Genomic DNA, 19,707 nt, shown 5'->3' on the forward strand with positions numbered 1-19,707 from the left:
TAATGGAGCTACTCTGTCAGATTGCAGCTGGCTGTGCCGTTAGGGGCACTTCAATCGGCTGGCCTTCAGTTGACCATGAAATCTGTGAGCTCGCTGCATCCAACACTAAACTTTAAGAGGAGTCGACCCACAGAGATCGGTCTTTTATATAAATGTATATGTATGGTCTGTTTGGGGGCTATGCTGATGCTGTCAGGAATCTTCGAAGACGGATGTATACAGTTGTTTGCGATCCTTTCTTCTAAGATAATGGCATTCTATCCACCTGAAAGGTGTCCCCGACCAAAGAAGTCAGGGAAATTTTGTTTGCACCTTTTTTGAGCCTGGACCTGCAGGAGTGATTTAGTAATAGCTATGATGAGCACGCTCTGTGTAAACGTGTTTCAAACTGTCTACAGTGGAAGACGGCTGAAGGTGTGGTTGAAAATTTTACTTCTAATTTTGTCCTTCCACTACTTAAGGAAGGGTAAAGTTGAAATACAATGTTTCAACTATTGAAGAGCAGCTATTGCAGTCATTCTTTTGTTTAAATGCAATTTTACTTATATAAAACTGGTATTTTTTTACATATATTTAAATATTGAGAGCTGATAGGGGTTGGAGAAGTTAATTATTTATAGTCACAAATGGGAGCTTAAATTTAGTTCCAGATCATTTGATTCTTGGAAAAGGAACTGCTTAAGTTAGCAAAATGCTAGGATATGTAATTAGAACTGTGTACAAACCTAATGAGGTTATGCTGAGGCTATACATTGCATTGATTAGCCCACAATGGGAGTAGTGTACAGTTCTCTCAATGCTACAAAAGGGATATGCAAATCATAGTACAGTATGATACAGCACAGAAGGAGGCCATTCGGACCATCGTGCCTATACTGGCTCTGGTAGAGCTATCTAATTAGTGCCACACCCCTGCTCTTTTTCCCCATCTCCCTGTAATTTTTTTCCTTCAAGTATTTATCCAATTCCCTTTTGAAATTTATTATTGAATCTGCTTCCACCACTATTCCAGATTGTTACAACTTTTTGCGTTTAAAAAAATATATATATTTCCTCATGTTGCCTCTGATTCTTTTGCCAATCACCTTACATCTGTGTCCACTGGTTACTGACCCTTTTCTCATTTACTCTTATAAAAATTGTTTATGATTTTGAATACCTCTATCAAATCTCCTCTTATACTTCTCTGCTCTAAGGTGAACAACCTCAGCTTCTCCAGTCTCTCCACGTAACTGAAATCCCTCAACCCTGGTACCATTCAGTAAATCTGTTCTGCACCCTCTCTAAGCCCTTGACATCCTTCCTAAAGTGTGGTGCCCAAAGTTGAACACAGTACTCCAGCTGAGGCCTAACCAGTGTTTTAAAAAGGGGGAAAACTCTCCAGTGGCTGAAGTCATACCTACCACAAAGGAAGATGGTAGTGGTTATTGGAGGCCAATCATCTCAGCCTCAGGACATTGCTGCAGGAGTTCCTCAGGGCAGTGTCCTAGGCCCAACCATCTTCAGTTGCTTCATCAATGACCTTCCCTCCATCATAAGGTCAGAAGTGGGGATGTTCACTGATGATTGCACAGTGTTCAGTTCTATTCACAACCCCTCAGATAATGAAGCAGTCTGTGCCCACATGCAGCAAGATCTGGACAACATCCAGGCTTGGGCAAGTAACATTCGTGCCAGGCAGTGACCATCTCCAACAAGAGAGGGTCTGACCACCTCCCCTTGACATTCAACGGCATTACCATCGCTGAATCCCCCACCATCAACATCCTGGGGGTCACCATTGATCAGAAACTTAACTGGACCAGCCACACACATACTGTGGCTGCAAGAGCAGGTCAGAGGCTGGGTATTCTGCAGCGAGTAACTCACCTTCTGACTCCCCAAAGCCTTTCCACCATCTACAAGGCACAAGTCAGGAGTGTGATGGAATACTCTCCACTTGCCTGGATGAGTGCAGCTCCAACACTCAAGAAGCTCGACACCATCCAGGACAAAGCAGCCCGCTTGATTAGCACCCCACCCACCACCCTAAACATTCACTCCCTTCACCACTGGCGCACCGTGGCTGCAGTGTGTACCATCTACAGGATGCACTGCAGCAACTCGTCAAGGCTTCTTCGACAGCACCTCCCAAACCCGCGACCTCTACCACCTAGAAGAAAGAGGGCAGCAGGTACATGGGAACACCATCACCTGCATGTTCCCTTCCAAGTCACACACCATCCTGACTTGGAAATATATCGCCGTTCCTTCATCGTCGCTGGGTCAAAATCCTGGAACTCCCTACCTAACAGCATTGTGGGCGAACCTTCCTCACACGGACTGCAGCAGTTCAAGAAGGCGGCTCACCACCACCTTCACAAGGGCAATTAGGGATGGGCAATAAATGCTGGCCTTGCCAGTGACACCCACATCCCATGAACGAATTTTAAAAAAAGGTTTAGCATAACTTCCTTGCTTTTGTACTCTATGCCTCTATTAATAAAGCCCAGAATCTCTCCTTTTTTAACAGCCTTCTCAACTTGTCCTGCCATCTTCAAAGATTTGTCTGTGTGCACCCCCAGGTCTCTCTCTTCCTGCACCCCCTTTAAAATTGTGGCATTTAGTTTATATTGCCTATCCTCGTTCTTCCTACCAAAATGTATCACTTCACACTTCTCTGCGTTAAATTCAACCTACCATGTGTCTGCCCTTTTCACCAGTCTGTCTGTCCTCCTGAAGTCTGTTGTTATCCTCCACATTGTTTACTACATTTCTGAGTTTTGTGTCATCTGCAAACTTTGAAATGATACCCTCTATACCCAAGTTCAGGTCATTAATATATATCAAAAGAGCAGTGGTCCTGATACTGACTCCTGGGGAACACCACTGTTTACTTCCATCCAGTCTGAAAAACAGTAGTTCACCATTATTCTCTGCTTTCTGGTCCCTTAGCCAATTTTGTATCCATGCTGCCACTGTTCCTTTATTCCCATGGGCATTAAATTTGCTTAGAAATCTATTATGTGGTACTTTATCAAATGCCTTTTGAAAGTCTATTTACATAACAACCGCACTACCCTCATCAACCCTCTCCGTTACTTCATCAAAGAATTCAATCAAGTTAGTCAAACATGATTTTCCTTTAGCAAATAAATCTGTGCAGACTTTTATTTATTGTCCCATACTTTTCCAAATATCAATTAATTTTGTTCCAGATTATTATGTCTCAAAGTTTCCCCACCACTGACATTAGGCTGCCTGGACTGTAATTGCCAGGCTTATCCCTCTCCCCTTTTTTGAACAGGTATAATATTTGCAGTTCTCCAGCATCGCCTCCATATCTAAGGAGGATTGGAAGATTCTGGCCACAGCCCCTGCAATTTCTACCCTTCCCTCAGTAACCTAGGATGCATCCCATCTGGACCGGGTGACTTCTACTTTGAGTACTGCCAACCTTTTAAGTGTCGATGGTAGTCAATTTAAAATAAAATTGTGAATTTAAAATAAAATTGCTGGACTATAACTTGGTGTTGTAAAATTGTTTACAATTGTCAACCTTTTAAGTAACACTTTTATCTATTTTTATCCCATGCAATGTTGCTACTACTTCCTCCTTTACTGCTACATTGGCAGCGTCCTCTTCTCTAGTGAAGTATTCATTTAGTACCTCAGCCATACACTCTGCCTCCACAAGAAACTCTCCTTTATTGTCAGTAATTGGCCCCACCCTTCCTTTGACTACCCGTTTACTGCTTATGTGTTTATAAAAGACTTCTGGGTTCCCTTTTATGTTGGCCGCTAATCTAGTCTCATACACTCTTTGCCCCTCTTATTACCTTTTTTAGATCTCCTCTGTACTTTCAGTATTTAGCTTGGTTCTCAACTGTATTATGAACCTTACATTTGTCATAAGCCTCCTTTTTCTGTTTCATTTTAATCTCTATATCTTTAGTCATCCAGGGAGCTCTAGTTTTGGAAGCCCTTCCTTTCCCCCACGTGGCAATGTGTCTACTCTGCACCCGAACCAACTCCTCCTTGAAGGCCTCCCATTGTTCAATTACTGATCTGCCTACCAATTTTTGATTCCAATCCACCTGGGTAAGATCCCCTTTTAACTCAACTGAAATTAGCCCTCCTCCAGTTAAGTATTTTTACACTTGATTGTTGAAGAGGGTTCAGAGAGGAGCAACAAGAATGATTCAAGGCTTAAGGGGGATGAGCTATGGGGAAAAACTTAAAAATTTCAATCTCCAAAGCCTGGAGAAAAGACACTAAAGGAAGACCTCTTTAAAGTATGTGATATTAAATGGCTTAGATACAGTAAATCCTGAATATACTTCAAAATGAGGCAGGATAGAACCAGAGATTACAAGTTTTAAAAAAAACATTTTCACAGAAAGGGTGATAAAAGCCTGAAATAAACTGACGGGTAAGACAGGTAGAAATACAGACGTTTGGGGTGTTCGGTCCACAATTGGATCTAGGCTGAGAAAGTTAGAATACTAGAAGGACAAAATTCAGTGGGCTGAATGGCCTTTTCTGTCCTTGACTATAAACTGGTGATGAAAACAATGTGTCCATTGACTCGGAAAATGAGGCTCCTGTTTACCACAATTGAAAAGATTTTAGTATCCTTGCCAGTGGTTTGGATTCTTATACTTTGTTGTGAAAGAAACCAAGGTAACAATATACTTAAATATTTTTTTTAAAAGTTGGTGTATGATCTGCACACTACATGGGGTTGATGTGTGCTGAACTTTCTAATTTGACCTATTTTGAGGCTCAATATTTTAAATGTGGAATAATTCAAACCTACATATAAAGTTGGTGCACCCTTGGGTGGTGCTGAGCTCTGCTACAATGGTAATTCTTGCCGCGCACTTGAGCACAGTAACCCCTTCAGCCCACTAAGCACAGACCCATCCTCATGTTGTCTATGCTTATTGCTTTAAACAGAACATCAGCAAAGATAAATAAACAAAAGCTGGTTCTCAAGAATTCAGTTGTAAGTGTCATAGAATCTTACAGCAGAGAAGGCCATTTGGCCCATTGTGCCTGTGCCGGCGCTTTGGAAGAGCTATACAATTAGTCTCGCTCCCCTGCTCTTTTTCCCATACCTCTTGTCAGCTTAAAATTTTGAACACAGTTTTATACTGTTTAATTTATCAATTCAGCCACAGAATTCTAATCAAAGCTTTAAAAAAATCTAGTTTCAGTTTTGTCACCAGGTTTATTTAGCATTGGTACCAATATACTTGGGAAAACCAGTTGTAGCAATATGCATTAATGTTACATAGTGCCAAAAGTGTTTTCCTTTAACGTATCAGTACTTACTTGGCATCTCAAATTTTTCCCATCACTACGAGCTTCAGTAATAAACCTGCAAAAGCCATTATTTTGATCTAGTTTAAGTATATAGCTCTAAATGTTCTCTAGAAATAACCCAAGCTCGAAAGGACAGAATCAATAATTGCACAGCTGGGTGTATTTTACAGTTCAAGTGGACACAGCATAAAAATTTCACATGCCTACCATTATGCCTAGTAATAAGCTGTGTTATTTTAATTGAAATTTTTTCTGTCAAATTCTCCTCACAAGTAAATGGAGAGTTGCAGAATTCTCTTTGACCAGCAGTCATCCCTTTTTTTTGTTTTGTTAGTGCAAAAGTGTAAAATGTTAATAAAAAAAACTTAATGTGGATCCATCACAATTGAAACTTAGATATGAAATATAGGATTTTCTCCCAAATATTTCTAGCCAGAGAAATTAATTATTTTTAAGTCTTTCAGATATTATCCTGACCTAGTAGTTTCCAGACTTCAGTATAGGGGAACCCACTGCAAATATTGACACATTCCTGAGGACCCACTGCAAAATTTGACTGCCTCATACTTTTGAAAGACCATGTCAGCTACCTAAAAGAAAAAGTGCTTTTATGATCGAAAATGTCTAAGTGTACACCAACAGAATTTCTGTGTTAGTGAGCCAAATTCAGAAACTTAATGACAAATAGACAGAACTCATGGACCTCTTTGAATTCTCTAACAGATCCCAGTTTGAAAACTGAATCCCTAACCTACCAGTGAAATCTATTTTTCAGTGTCTCATCATGTTTTATGGCAGAATGCTGCAGCACACTTACATTAGCTAGAACGGCCTCTTGTTCAAATTCCAATAAATAAAACCAGGCAGTCATCCCAACATTAATAACAAAGTGGCCTTGTTGAGCTAATATTTAGCTACTTTATCTGGTAAATTAATTAACATGTAAACAATATTGTTTTGTGTATCTATACTTATGTATTTTTGAATGCTCTCTATTGTAGGTAGGAATGTCTCTATACTGTGATCTATAACATTTCATCCCTGCTAATCAACAGCAGTTCCAGCGTACAGCCCACTTAACTAGTACATTTATTGTTGTGGGATAAATGGGAGCACCTTAAGTGACCATTCCCTAAAACGAACAGAGAAGGGGGAGAGACATAATGATGAAGTTCATATACATCATTTCAAGTTATGTTAATCTGTATATGATGATGTTTAATTCAGTGCTTGCACATTTGCTTTGAAATTTCTTTTAAGATTGGGGCAAATCAGAATTTTTGTACCACGTAGACTATATGTCGATTGCTAATATAGCTGCCGTTTTCTGATCTGGCAATAGCTTGTCACAGTATTGCCGTTTTGTTTCAGCATGCTAACAAATGTCACATTTGTCTAATTAGATTACTCAGTCATCTTAAATGAATATATTTATTACATTATACTTATTTCTTGTATTAGAATATTGAAATGTATTTTGAAAGAAAAAAATACTGGAAATCTGAGAGAAACAAAAATGCTGGAAAAACACAACAGGTCTGTCAGTTCTAACAAAGGGTCCACACCCAAAATGCTGAAATATATTTTGAATTTCTTTGATTTCAGCATCCTTTAATGAAACTAGAAGTAATTTTACCATCATTCTTTGTCCCATAAGTCAAACTATTTAAACTAGATTTTTTTTTTAAATGTCGGAGTGGAAAAGACTAGTTGCTCCATCAACACTGCCCCATACAGTCATGATATATTGTGATTCAGACACTCCCTACCCACCTGAAGCCATGTAACTTCCTGGGAGAAGTGAAAAACCAGATAAAAATCCAGGCCAATTAAAGGGTAAAAATCTGGAAATTTCCTCTCTGACCCCTTTAGGTGATCGAAACAAGTGCAGCACACCATATTGACCCTGACATATTACAGGGTATTTACATCTTCTATGACTTGACCTCCACCCCAGCCAGAAATAGGTCCAGCTCTCTTGAAGATGTGCAACGAATCAGCATTCACTGCCGAACTGGCAATCTGTTCCATAGGTCTACTATTCTCTCGGGAAAAAAATTGCCTAACATTAACTTATCTTTTTAATATTTTAGGGAAAAGTCATGTGAATATTTGTATTTAAACTGAGTACTGATGAACTCAGTGTGGGAACTGCCTTGGAGGAATTAATGATCTTGACATTATTAGGAATTGAACTGTCAAAGTCAATTACCCAGGGTGCTTAAGCCATTTTTCCTCATTTTAACTGTGCATGTTAATTCAGCTCCCTCGCATTACCAGGTTTATTAATAACTCATCAGCACTTGCTGCTAGAGAGAAAAAATCAACCGGAGAAAGGGATATTGATGATCAATTTTTAATATTGTTGATGAAAGTCAAGGTCTGTTTGTTGAAAGCTCACAATTTGTCCTGTTTTTTTTGTCCTTTGCACTTCATAAAGTTTAAATAAGCAATGGCATCAAACGACACTCTTTGCTAAATCCCTGTGGGCGTAATGTTTGCTAGGTAGTCAAACCTTACTATCTAATGTCATTTTCAGTGGATTAGAACAACAGATATTTGAACTTTTCACTTTACTTGGCTTAAGGATGTTATTTAAGTCCTTAAATAATGAAAGTAATTTCATTCATTTCAGTAGGTTGGTTATCTTATCATTTTAAAAGTACTGTGATATTCCTATTGCAGATACCTGCCAGGATGGTGGGAGTTTGTTGGTTGTATCGTTCTGTAAGCAAATGTACTGCTCAGTCACTTTTTCTAGATTTGACCTAATTTCATAATGTAATGTGTGAATCAAAAGTATAAATAAAGTAACCCGTGAGTGCCTTGTAAACTCGGAGTATTCACAGTGTTGCCTTTCAACAGAAATGCAAGCTGTTGCTTAAAATCTTAACTTGAGGCTAAGAAAATTTATGTTGTAGGAAAGCATGGGTTTTGCTTGTGGGGCAAAGAAGAGTGGTTCCAGGCTCTTTATTTCCAGATATTTTGTATTGCTAACCTAGTAATGATCTGAAAGGCCTAGTGGTATTACCATTTCAAATGTTAAAGCCCAGTGGGGCACCGCGCATAATTTTTTTTTGCTTGTGGAGAACCTTGAATAGACTTGCAGGCTGTCATGTCTGTTGGAAACCGTATAACCACCTCTAGGTCAGGGTGCAAATACAGCCTGTCTGTGACCTTTTTCTCTGGTTTGTTCAGTTGACACCTTGGGGCATCTGTCATTGCATTGATTTAAAGGTGAAAGTTGGGTTTGCAACCATTACGTTTAAAAAGTTAATTAATGATTGCATATAATTGAAAGTGTATCTGTAACTGGGAACTTTATTCAGCACGTTATTGTTAAATCTACGTGCTGCCAGTATTATAAGCAAAAGAACTGCAGTGGCTCAGGAATTATCTTATGGAAAAACCTGTTTGCGTAATCCTCTAGGAGATGTATGCACGACTTAAGTTTTAATAAACTTATTTTTGTGTGAAATTTGCAATCGTACAGAAATGCAGTTTGAAGTTCCATTTGATATGCAGTAAATTTGCATTCAGCTCACGTTACTATCTCCGATCAGCTGCTCTTTTCCTAGTTGTGAATGTTCCAGCTGGTATTGCAGATTTCTGTATGCAACAAAAACTTTATCTGTCTACTTTGGTTACTCAAACCAGCCTAAACATGCTATTTGAATATCGAATAAGCACAACTGATGATAAATATCTACAAATCTCAAAGCCAGTCTGCAAAGCTAGAATAAATTGGCTCTGCGTTCCATTTACATAGCACAAAGCAGATTCAGAGTAGGACCATGTGTTATGCAAAGTGAATTCCTTGCAACTCATATCATTAAAACCTGACACTAAAGAAATTATTCAAAAGGTATTCAAGATTGTATTTTTTTTATCTTGCAGCAGATAGACCTTTCTAGAAAGGAAGAATTTAAAGGCTTCAGAAACGTGGCATTGGTTCCCATGGAAACATCATCAGATGATAGCTGTGATAGTTTTGCTTCAGACAATTTTACGAACAGTGTAAGTGTAATTTAAGATTGTGAATGCAAAAGAAGTCGACTACAATTACCTGTAATATGATAGTTTGCTGTAATATAACAAGTTTTCTATTTCTTCTCAGAAAGCTAAATTCAGAGCAGAGATCCTGACAGACGAACTGGCTCGGATTTTTAATGAGGATTCTGACGATAATAAATCGTTCGATGGTTTTTCTGAAAGTGACCTCAAAGATGTGATGGAAGCAATGGTACGCTGGGCAATGAAACATCATTAAACATAAAGTTCACAATTTATGTAATCCTTTAAGTATGGTGATAGTTTACAACAATTTCTAGTTCCAGTTTTTGTAATAATTAGATGCCAGAAGGACAACAGAAAGTCAGTATTCAAAATCCTGAATAAACACCTCAAATATTTTTGGCAGTCATCTATATAATTCTCTCGTTTCCATTGGAACTATTATACCACGTGATATTTGGTTGAAAATGATGCAATGAATGTTACCAATGATCTTTTCGTATTGTCACCCATACACAGATGTATTCAGTTGGGGTCAAGATAAACTGAACCGAATGATCTCTCTGGATTTGTTTGCGAGCTGCCTCTGTTCTGATAGTCAGTTCATGACATCATTCTGAGAGCAGATTTTTTTTTTAATAAATTGAAATGAAAGATGTGTAAATTTATTGTTTCTCTTACAGCATTTGAATATTATACGGATTTGTTTGACTTTTGGAATTTGCATTGTTCACGCCTTGCTCAGTGCTTTAATTTATAAAAAAGTGACGGCTGCAATAATTAACAGATTGGTACAATTTACATTGTTAAAGTGGAACTTTTCATACAGTAGTATAGAGTATTATTTTTTTTCTTGAGTTGGAATTTGTCCATAGCTTTTTCACTTGATTACAATTCGCATTATTTTGGTGTGCGATTGTAGGGTATATGTCCAGAGCAAATACTCAAATGTTGTGCAGATAGTTTAAGGAAATCTAATATTTTAATTATTTGTTTTATAGAGTGTTGAATCTGAATCAGAAGAGGAAATGACTGATGATGATGAAGAATCTGGAGAGAATCGCAAAGCACGGAACAAACGCTCTTTTCCATTACGGGTGGCTTTCAGATTTCCATCTCGGAAAAACAAAAATATGAAAATGCAAGACTCTGGTGTTACCTTAAATAAGGAGTCAGCTTCTGAATCCGATTCTGACCTGGATGAACCCAGAGGAACAAGCTTTCTGGAGAAAAGAGCTCTAAATATTAAAGAAAACAAAGCCATGGTAAGCACAACATGCATACCTACTATAAATTGTTTCACTTATTCATAAAAATTTCAGCACAGAAGGAGGCAATTCATGCAATCGTGTCAGTGCTGGTGCTAACTTCACATCAGAGCTTATGTGAATGGTGTTTGTGTTGCATATTCAAATGTTGGAATCACACTAAAATGTTGGAATCACACCAGAATTATTGGGGAGCGGGCAGGAAATTGGACATGAAGCTGAGTTCGGATCGGTCAATGCCCTGTGGGTGGCGGAGAGGGCCCAGGGGCTATGTGGCCGGGTCCTGCTCCGACTTCTTGTGTTCTTTAGATTTGTGGTTGGGATCAGATCAGCCATGATCTTATTGAATGGCGGAGCAGGCTCGAGGGGCCGATTGGCCTACTCCTGCTCCAATTTCTTATGTTCTTATGTTCTAATGTTGCCTGCCGCAGTTTTTAAAATGACCCCTGGTAATCTAATGCAGGTGTTGGGGTAGATTCTTGGTATTTGCCTGCTACCCTCTAAGCTGGTGAGTGATGTGGGAGATTTAAAAGTGGGAAATAAATAAAATAACATAAAAGTCTATTGTAAAATCATCTAAAGAAGGTAATAAATGCCTTAATAACTTTATTTACATCTTGCTGCTTTTATTCAAGCTGGCTAAACTGATAGCAGAGCTGAAGACTGTGCCAGGACTGTTTCGACGCAGAGTTTCTGTTCAAGGGACACAATCAGTAAGTAGGCGACAGGCTAAGTTGTTGTAAGATGCCTCAAAACTGTTGAGATTATGTAGAAGCTCCTGCAAGCAGTGGGTATTTAAGGATTTGCACAAATGTAATCAATTACTTAACAAGAAGCATCTTGAACTGCAGTTGTTGGGAATGCACTGTCAAATTAATAGAGATGTTTTTGCATGTTATATTGGGTGGCTAATTAGTTGGATTTTTTTATACTTTAAATGTTGAATCTTCAGTATTTGAAGATATAGCTTTTAACTTATGCCTGACTGAACAAGCACGGTGTGCCTCATTTAGAATAGTCCATCAAGTTATATAAATATTCGCCAAAAGATTACTGTACAATGTATAACCGACTGGATTTAAAATGGGAAACTTCAAACCACATATTAAAAAAAACTTAAACAGAAATAATTGAAAAACTATAAAACAAATTACATTTTGAAGGTGAAAATTCATAAATATATTGGAATCAACACCCAGCTAGCACCTAACAAAGTTACATTTTAAATTGCACAAGTATTGAAGGGATTATGTTTAACTTGAGTGTCCTTATTATTTAGAGATTGCTGCAGCAACCTGAATCTTGATAGACTTGTGCATAATATTCTGGATACAAGTTGCAAAAATACCTGTGACTGTTTTATTCTTCAGAAATCAAAACGTCCACCAAGAAATGCATTCACAGAAAATGCTTCTAGACGAAATCCTGAGCGCAGTGCTCGACCTCACACACGCTCAAGATCCTTGATTGATGGTCCTCCTTCTCCATCATCTGAGCAAGAAGATAATGTCAGCTTTATGAGGAAAAGAAAGTTTCTCGATAATGACTTCTCTGAGGTAGAGTCATTAAGTCATTTGTGCTGCTATTAACAACAACCTTTCATGGTGCACTGACTTTGCCAGCTTAATCAGTATTTCTGATGGTCACTTGTAAAGCCTAATAACCTTTACAGTTAAAGACTTCATGTTCATAAAAATCATAGAGATCTATTTCAGTAGTGTCTGCAGTGACTGCAATTAAACACTTGGGAATAAATGCCTCATTAAGAAATCTTGAAACATTGAAAGTCAATATATTTTGTTTTGAAGCTCTGTAGCACTTGACTTTACAGGTCGGCAGGCAGTTTGAAAATGTGTATGTTGAAACAACTTGTCTTCACTATGGGAACTTGTCTTATCTATGGGAAGCTTGATATAATAGCTTTCACAAGTTAAATAGTTGTGTAGACAAATGTTTCAATTCATCCTGAGAATTTACATTTTTCAAGTCCTGGACAGTGGTGATTAAATTAATTTATTGTCCTTGCACAAACTGCACATTTAAGCAACCTCTGCGTCCTCTTCAACTCTGAGCTGACCTTACGCCCCATATCCTCTCCCATCACTAAGACCGCCTACTTCCATCTCTGTAATGTTGTTCACCTTGGCCCATCTGCTGCTGAAACCCTCATCCATGCTGTTGTCACCTCCTGACTCAATTATTCCAATATTCTTGCGGCCATCCTCCATAAACTTCAGGTCAGCCAAAACTCTGCTGTCCATATTCTATCTTGCAACAAGTCCTGCTCATCCATCACCCGTGCCCTTGCTGATCACACATTGACACCTAAAATTCTCCCCCTCTTGTTTAAATCCATTTAAGGCTGTGCCCCTTTTGTAACATTCTCCAGCCCTACAATATCCCCTCCCACCCTGAACTCTTCGGTTCCTCCGACTGGCTTCTTGAACACCTGCCCTCTTTCCTTTTGCCCCACTATTTGTGGCAGTGCCATCACTCCTCTAGGCCCCATACTCTAGAAATCCCTTCCTAAATCTCTGTCTCCACTTCTTTTTCCTCCTCTAAGACCCTCCTTTTAAACCACATCATTGACCAAGCTTTTGGTTATTTCTCATAATATTTACTCCTTTGGCTTGACTTCCATTTCTCTCTGATTATGCCTCCTGAGGGATGTTTCTCTACATCAAAGGCACAATATAAATGCAAGTAGTCCTTGATGGTATTGATAACTATTATGTGGAACTTCCAAGCCAGCACTGAAAACAAATTGTTTTACAAAGTGCCACTGAATGTCTTTAATTGGTAGGCATGTGTCTTGCTTGGAGTTCCCACTGTAGACTTCACTTATGGTAAGGAACTTATGTACTTGCTGATTCAAAGTTGCTTAATTCAAGTCGCACTTAAAAGGGCTGCTGTACCATTCTAATGCAATTGCTTAATTTGAATTACTAGACATTTCAGATTTTTGGGAGGCAAAGAATGACTGAATTATTAGTAGAGTGGTGTGTTTGAGTGAGAATTTGCTGTAGTCTAGCATGTTCTTTCATTTGAATAATGGCCTGGGGTAATTCATAGCCTTGGGGCTTGCAGCCAATGGGATCACAAACTAGTTCAGGGTATGAACATTTGGCCTGAAAATTGCGTCAACATTTTTAAAAAAAATCCCAGCTGAATCTTTTGGGTTTTCACCTTCACAGTTTGGTAAGACTACTCAAGTACACTGCATCCAATATTACTGTCGTCAAGTGCATCTGATATTTAAGTTCTGTAATGCAGTAAAAAAATGCGTATGTTCTCTAGTTTAGTTTTGTGAGCAATGTATGTGGAAGAGCAGAATATTTTCTCTTAATCAAACAAAATTGGTTGATTAAGTCCAAATGCAGGGTCAAGCTTCCTCTGCTGTTATCCCAACAATGCATCTAGACTTAATCCTCAAAAGAGCAACCTAAAGCACCATTATGAACTTTTCCAATTCCTACATCAGCCATCTTTTACGGCTTTTCTAATTGGCAGTTACAGCTGAATTATGGGGATGTTGTACTTTGGAATTGGGTTCAGACTGCCCAAACTATTTGCTATCACTGATGTATGGTTGCCCTCTGTGTTTACTGAATGCTGAGGTGTTCATACATTCCCCAACTGCCTGTCTGTGGCTGAATGACGTCATGTTGTTATCTCCGTGTATTTGCTTATGCTGAATACTACAGTAAAAAGTGAAAACTTCTGTTCATTTAATCGGTTGTCAGCTATTTAATTAGGAGTCTGGATATTTAATATTGTTTACAAATGCCTATAGATCACTGAAAGAATTTTGTGATCTGTGTATTGAGTTTGTGACTCCACTCCTTCTTTCCCCACCTCCACAGGATGAAATGCCTCTTCGCAGGAGAAGCCGTCCCAGCATACTTACCATCCCACATGTGGTGCGACCGGTTGAGGACATCACTCAGGAGGAGTTGGAAAATATCTCTTTTTCAGCTAAAGAAAAAGTCTATAATAGAGCCACAGTAAGTTTTTCTGTTTTACATGTACTTGAAATAGAAAATATGATTTATTATAGTATTTTTATACTACATCAGACTCCAGAAAGTTAACATCTGTGCAGTTTGTCACTTTTATTAAAAAAAAGTCTTACTTTATCAGAAGTCCAGGTAATTAGTATTCATTTTAAAAGCTTTCCCTTATTTCCATATAACATAGGTTAAATCCACAATAGTTGACGTGATGAGTAAAAAGTTGTGCCAATGCAGTGGACTGATTGGGAACACTGGTGGACTGAGTCTGAGAGTACCTGCAGGTGGGGAGGGGAGGCAGCAGAAGTCTTAACACAGATTCATGCTTAAAGCATTTTTAATCAAATCCTAAAAGATCACATACTGCTCACTGCTCACTGCTCATCCCAATTGAAATGACTGGAATATCTTCTAGTTTCAGCATTGCAGTCCATTTAAAGTTGTGATAGAACATTGAAAGCTATGTGTTGTTGTCTATCGACCAAGGAAGAAAAAGCACTAGTGTTAATGTGTGTATTAACACTAGTGTTAAATGGAACGCTTCCTCTTAAAGCACATATACACACAATCCCTGGGACTAAAGTCTTTTTTTCATGGTAGACATCAATTATGCCTGGTAGTTTTGTTTTTAGGCTTACGGGTAGAATGATTGGGATGAGCAAGTTAAAGCATTGCAAAAGGAAGCCACATCCTGGACTGACCCCTCACATTCGGCCTGAAACTTGCATCCTAGTGAGGCATAGCTATTGACATAAGTCATTGGGCAAGTGGATGTGCGGCAGTCACACATGAACCAAGCAGTAATGGGGGTCACTGATGTTCTATGCACGCACAGAAGAATAGAAAACCATCACCGGAAGACCGAGATGAAAAACCCCGGCTCTGGGAGTGGAGCAATACACAAAGCTAATGCTGCTGAAAGAGGAGCAGACCAATGCAGGGAAACATTTTTGGAAGCATTTTTAACATAGTATAGCTAAGTATATGGTGAAGTTTAGAGTTTTGTTTAAGAATTGTTTAATTCACTGTTACTTTTCTTTATAGGGGTATATAGTAAGATAGGTGAGGCCACTGAAATGACTGTCTATACACTGCACAATTTTTAAAAATGTGCTCAAGGTGAGGGATTTTAGCTTTGAGAAATGGAACACTTTTCCATTGGAGGCACTTTACGTCAACATTAAGTGCCCCTTGGTCAAGTATAACGTGGTACAGTGAACAGATGTTTTGGTGGTATCAGTTTGGTTGAGTGATGAATATTGCCTAGAAAATTGGGGGAACTTCATGCTCTTCAAATGGTGCCATGGAATCTTTCATGAACAGGCAGATGGCACCTTTAATAAATTCTCAACCTTCTGGTTGAGAAGAGCTTCTGTTCTTCCCCAAAATAATATGCTTTATCCACGACGTTATGTGATGTTTCTGTTTTTCCAACAATCGTTGAGTGGGATTGCCAATTTAAGGGTAGATATGGAATCATAGAAAGTTACGGCCCAGAAGGAAGCCATTTGGCCTATCATGTCTGAGCCGACCAATAAAGAATTATCCCGCTTAATCCCACTTTCCAGCACTTGGTCCGTAGCCCTGTAGGTTACGGCACTTCAAGTGCACATCCAAGTACTTTTTAAATGAGTTGAGGGTTTCTGCCTCTACCACCCTTTCAGGCAGTGAGTTCCGGACCCCCATCACCCTTGGGGTGAAAAAATTTCTCCTCAGCTCCCCTCTAATCCTTCTACCAATTACTTTAAATCTAAGGCCCCTGGTCACTGACCCCTCTGCAAAGGGAAATAGGTCCTCCCTATCCACTCAATCTAGTCCCGTCATAATTTTATATACCTCAGTTAAATCTCCCCATAGCCTCCTTTGTTCCAAAGAAAACAACTCCAGCTTATCCAATCTTTTCTCACAGCTAAAATTCTCCATCCCTGGCAACAGCCTCGTAAATCTCTTCTGTACCCTCTCTCGTGCAATCACATCTTTCCTGTAACGTGGTGACCAGAACTGTACATAATACTCAAGCTGTGGCCTAACCAATGTTTTATGTAGTTCTAGCATAGCCTCCCCACTCTTATATTCAATGCCTCGGCTAATAAAGGAAAATATCCCGTATACCTTTTTAACCACCTATCTACCTGTCCTGCAACCTTCAGGGATCTGTGGATATGCACTCCAAGGTCCCTTTGTTACTCTACACCTCTCAGTATCCTCCCATTTATTGTGTGCTCCCTTGCCCTCCCCAAAGGCATTATCTCACACTTCTCTGGATTGAATTCCATTTGCCACTTTTCTGCCCACCTGAGCAGTCCATTGATATCTTACTGCAGTCTACAGCTTTCCTCCTCACTATCAACCACATGGCCAATTTTTGTATCATCTGCAAACTTCTTGGTGGTGTCCCCTACATTTAAGTCCAAATCATTAATATATACCACAAAAAGCAGGGGACCTGGTACTGAGCTGTGTGGAACCCCACTGGAAACAGCCTTCCAGTCACAAATGCCCATCAACCGTTGCTTCCTGCCACAGAGCCAATTTTGGAACCAACTAGCCACTTGCCCGTGGGCGGTTACTTTTTCACCAGTCTGCTATGTGGGACCTTGTCAAAAACCTTGCTAAAATCCATGTAGACCATATCAAATGCACTACCCTCATCGACCCTCCTTGTTACCTCCTCAAAAAATTCAATCAAGTTAGTCAGACACGACCTTCCCTTAACAAATCCATGCTGACTGTCCTTGATTAACCCGTACCTTTCTAAATGACAATTTATGCTGTCCCTCAGAATTGATTCCAATAATTTGCCCACCACCGAGGTTAGACTGACTGGCCTATAATTACTCGGTCTATCCCTTTCTAAACAACGGTACAATGTTAGCAGTCCTCCAATCCTCCGGCACCATCCCTGTAGCCAGTGAGGATTGGAAAATGATGGTCAGAGCCTCCGCTATTTCCACCCTTGCTTCTCTTAACAGCCTGGGATACATTTCAACTGGACCTGGCGATTTATCTACTTTTAAGGATGCTAAACCCCTTAATACTTCCTCTCTCACTATGTTTATCCCATTCAATATTTCACACTCCTCCTCCTTAACTACAATGTCTGCATCATCCCCCTCTTTTGTGAAGACAGACGCAAAGTAGTCATTAAGAACTGTCCCACATCTTCCGCCTTCACACACAAGTTACCTTTTTGGTTTCTAACAGGCCCTACTCTTTCCTTAATTATTCTCTTGCTCTTTATGTATTTATAAAACATCTTTGGGTTTTCCTTGATTTTACTTGCCAGTATTTTTTCATACCCTCACTTTGCTTTCCTAATTTCCTTTTTGATTTCACCCCTGCACTTTCTATACTCCTCTAGGCTTTCTGCAGTATTGAGCTCTTGGTATCTGACATAAGCTTCCTTTTTTTTTGCCTTATCTTACCCTGTCTGCTTCTTGTCATCCAGGGGACTCCAGATTTGTCTATCCCACCCTTTTTCTTTGCGGGAATATGTTTGTTCTGAACCTTTACTATCTCCTTTCTTGAACGCCTCCCACTGCTCTGACACTGATTTACCTTCAAGTAGCTGTTTCCAGTCCACTTTTGCTAAATCACTTCTCAGCTTAGTAAAATTGGCCTTTCCCCAATTGAGAACTTTTACTCCTGCTGTATCTTTGTCCTTTTCCATAACTATGCTAAATCTAACTGAATTATGATCACTACCAGCACAATGCTCTCCCACTGATACTCTTTCCACCTGCCCAGAACTGCAACACCCCCCCCCCCCCCTCCAACTGTTGAGCTTGCTACATACTGGCTAAAAATGTTCTCATAGAATCATCGAAAAGTTACAGCATGGAAGGAGGCCATTTGGTCCATTGAGTCCGTGCTGATGCTCTGCAAGAGCAATCCAGCTAGTCCCACTCACCCGCCCTATCCCCGTAGCGCTGAAAATTTTTTTGTTTCAAGTACTTATCCAGTTCCTTTTTGAAGGCCATGATTGAATCTGCCTCCACCACCCCCTATGGCAGTGCATTCCAGATCATATCCGTTTACATTGTTCCAGTTAATATTAGGGTAGTTGAAATCCCCTACTATTACTGCCCTATTATTTTTGCACTTCTCAGAAATTTGCCTACATGTTTGCTTTTCTATCTCCCTCTGACTGTTTGGGGGTCTATAGTACACGTCCAGCAGTGTAATTGCCCTTTTTTGTTCTTTAGCTCAACCCTTATGACCTCATTTGATGATCCTTCTAATATATCATCCCTCCTCACAGCTGTAATTGTTTCTTTTACCAATATTGTCACGCCCCTCCTTTTTATCCCCATTTCATCTGAAAACCCTGTAACCAGGAACGTTGAGCTACCATTCCTACCCCTCTTTAAACCATGTTTCAGTAATAGCTAAGATATCATACTTCCACATGTATATTTGTGACCTCAGGTCATCTGCCTTATTCACTAGACTCCTTGCATTGAAGTATATACCATTAAGCACTGCCAAACTGTTTTGTTGCCTATTTTCTAACCTTTGTTTCCTCTGCTTTCCAAACTTGCTTACTAATTTTTTGTCTTCCATTTCCAGCTCTGCTTCTCTCCCTTCTGAATCTACGCTCAGGTTCCCACCACCCTGCCAAGCTAGCTTAAACCCTCCCAAATAGCACCAGCAAACCTCCCTGCAAGGATATTGGTTCTATGCTGTGGGTTCACATCCACATTTGAGTTTTTTTTTTGTTCTCAAGATGTGGCTGATGCTAGGAAGACAACATTTATTGCCCATATCTAGTAGCCCTGAGACGGTGATGGGCTTTCTTAAATTGCTGCAGTCCGTGTGATGGTTCTCCCACAATAGTGTTGGGGAGTTCCAGGATTTTGACCCAGTAACGATGAAGGAATGGTGGTTATACTTAATCCAAGTATGCTTTGGAGGGGAACATTCAGGTGATTGAAATTGCTCCAACTTATTTAACCCAAGACCCTTTACAGCCCACAGGGAGTGACTACTTTTTGTTCATTAGCGTGGGCTGTGTTCATACTCTAGTCTCCAAGATGCATCATAGGATCGTAGAATGTTTACAGCACAGAAGGAGGCCATTCGGCCCATCGAGTAGTGGCAGCTCTGCA

The 19,707-nt window shown here is 39.6% G+C and overlaps 1 protein-coding gene across 2 annotated transcripts in view; it reads left to right on the forward strand.

The window, feature by feature from the left end:
- Nucleotides 1-19,707, forward strand: part of cdca7a (cell division cycle associated 7a) — a 30,448-nt gene that overhangs the window by 4,288 nt on the left and 6,453 nt on the right. For both annotated transcript variants that reach the window (XM_067987565.1, XM_067987564.1), the window contains exons 2-7: nucleotides 9,205-9,324; nucleotides 9,425-9,550; nucleotides 10,323-10,586; nucleotides 11,225-11,302; nucleotides 11,960-12,145; nucleotides 14,453-14,593. In XM_067987565.1, the coding sequence (XP_067843666.1) occupies nucleotides 9,265-9,324; nucleotides 9,425-9,550; nucleotides 10,323-10,586; nucleotides 11,225-11,302; nucleotides 11,960-12,145; nucleotides 14,453-14,593 (855 nt within the window). In that variant the 5' untranslated portion in view covers nucleotides 9,205-9,264. The remainder of the gene's footprint in view (nucleotides 1-9,204; nucleotides 9,325-9,424; nucleotides 9,551-10,322; nucleotides 10,587-11,224; nucleotides 11,303-11,959; nucleotides 12,146-14,452; nucleotides 14,594-19,707) is intronic.

The sequence above is a fragment of the Heptranchias perlo genome, chromosome 7 (assembly GCF_035084215.1).
Source record: "Heptranchias perlo isolate sHepPer1 chromosome 7, sHepPer1.hap1, whole genome shotgun sequence".
Lineage (NCBI taxonomy): Eukaryota > Metazoa > Chordata > Chondrichthyes > Hexanchiformes > Hexanchidae > Heptranchias > Heptranchias perlo.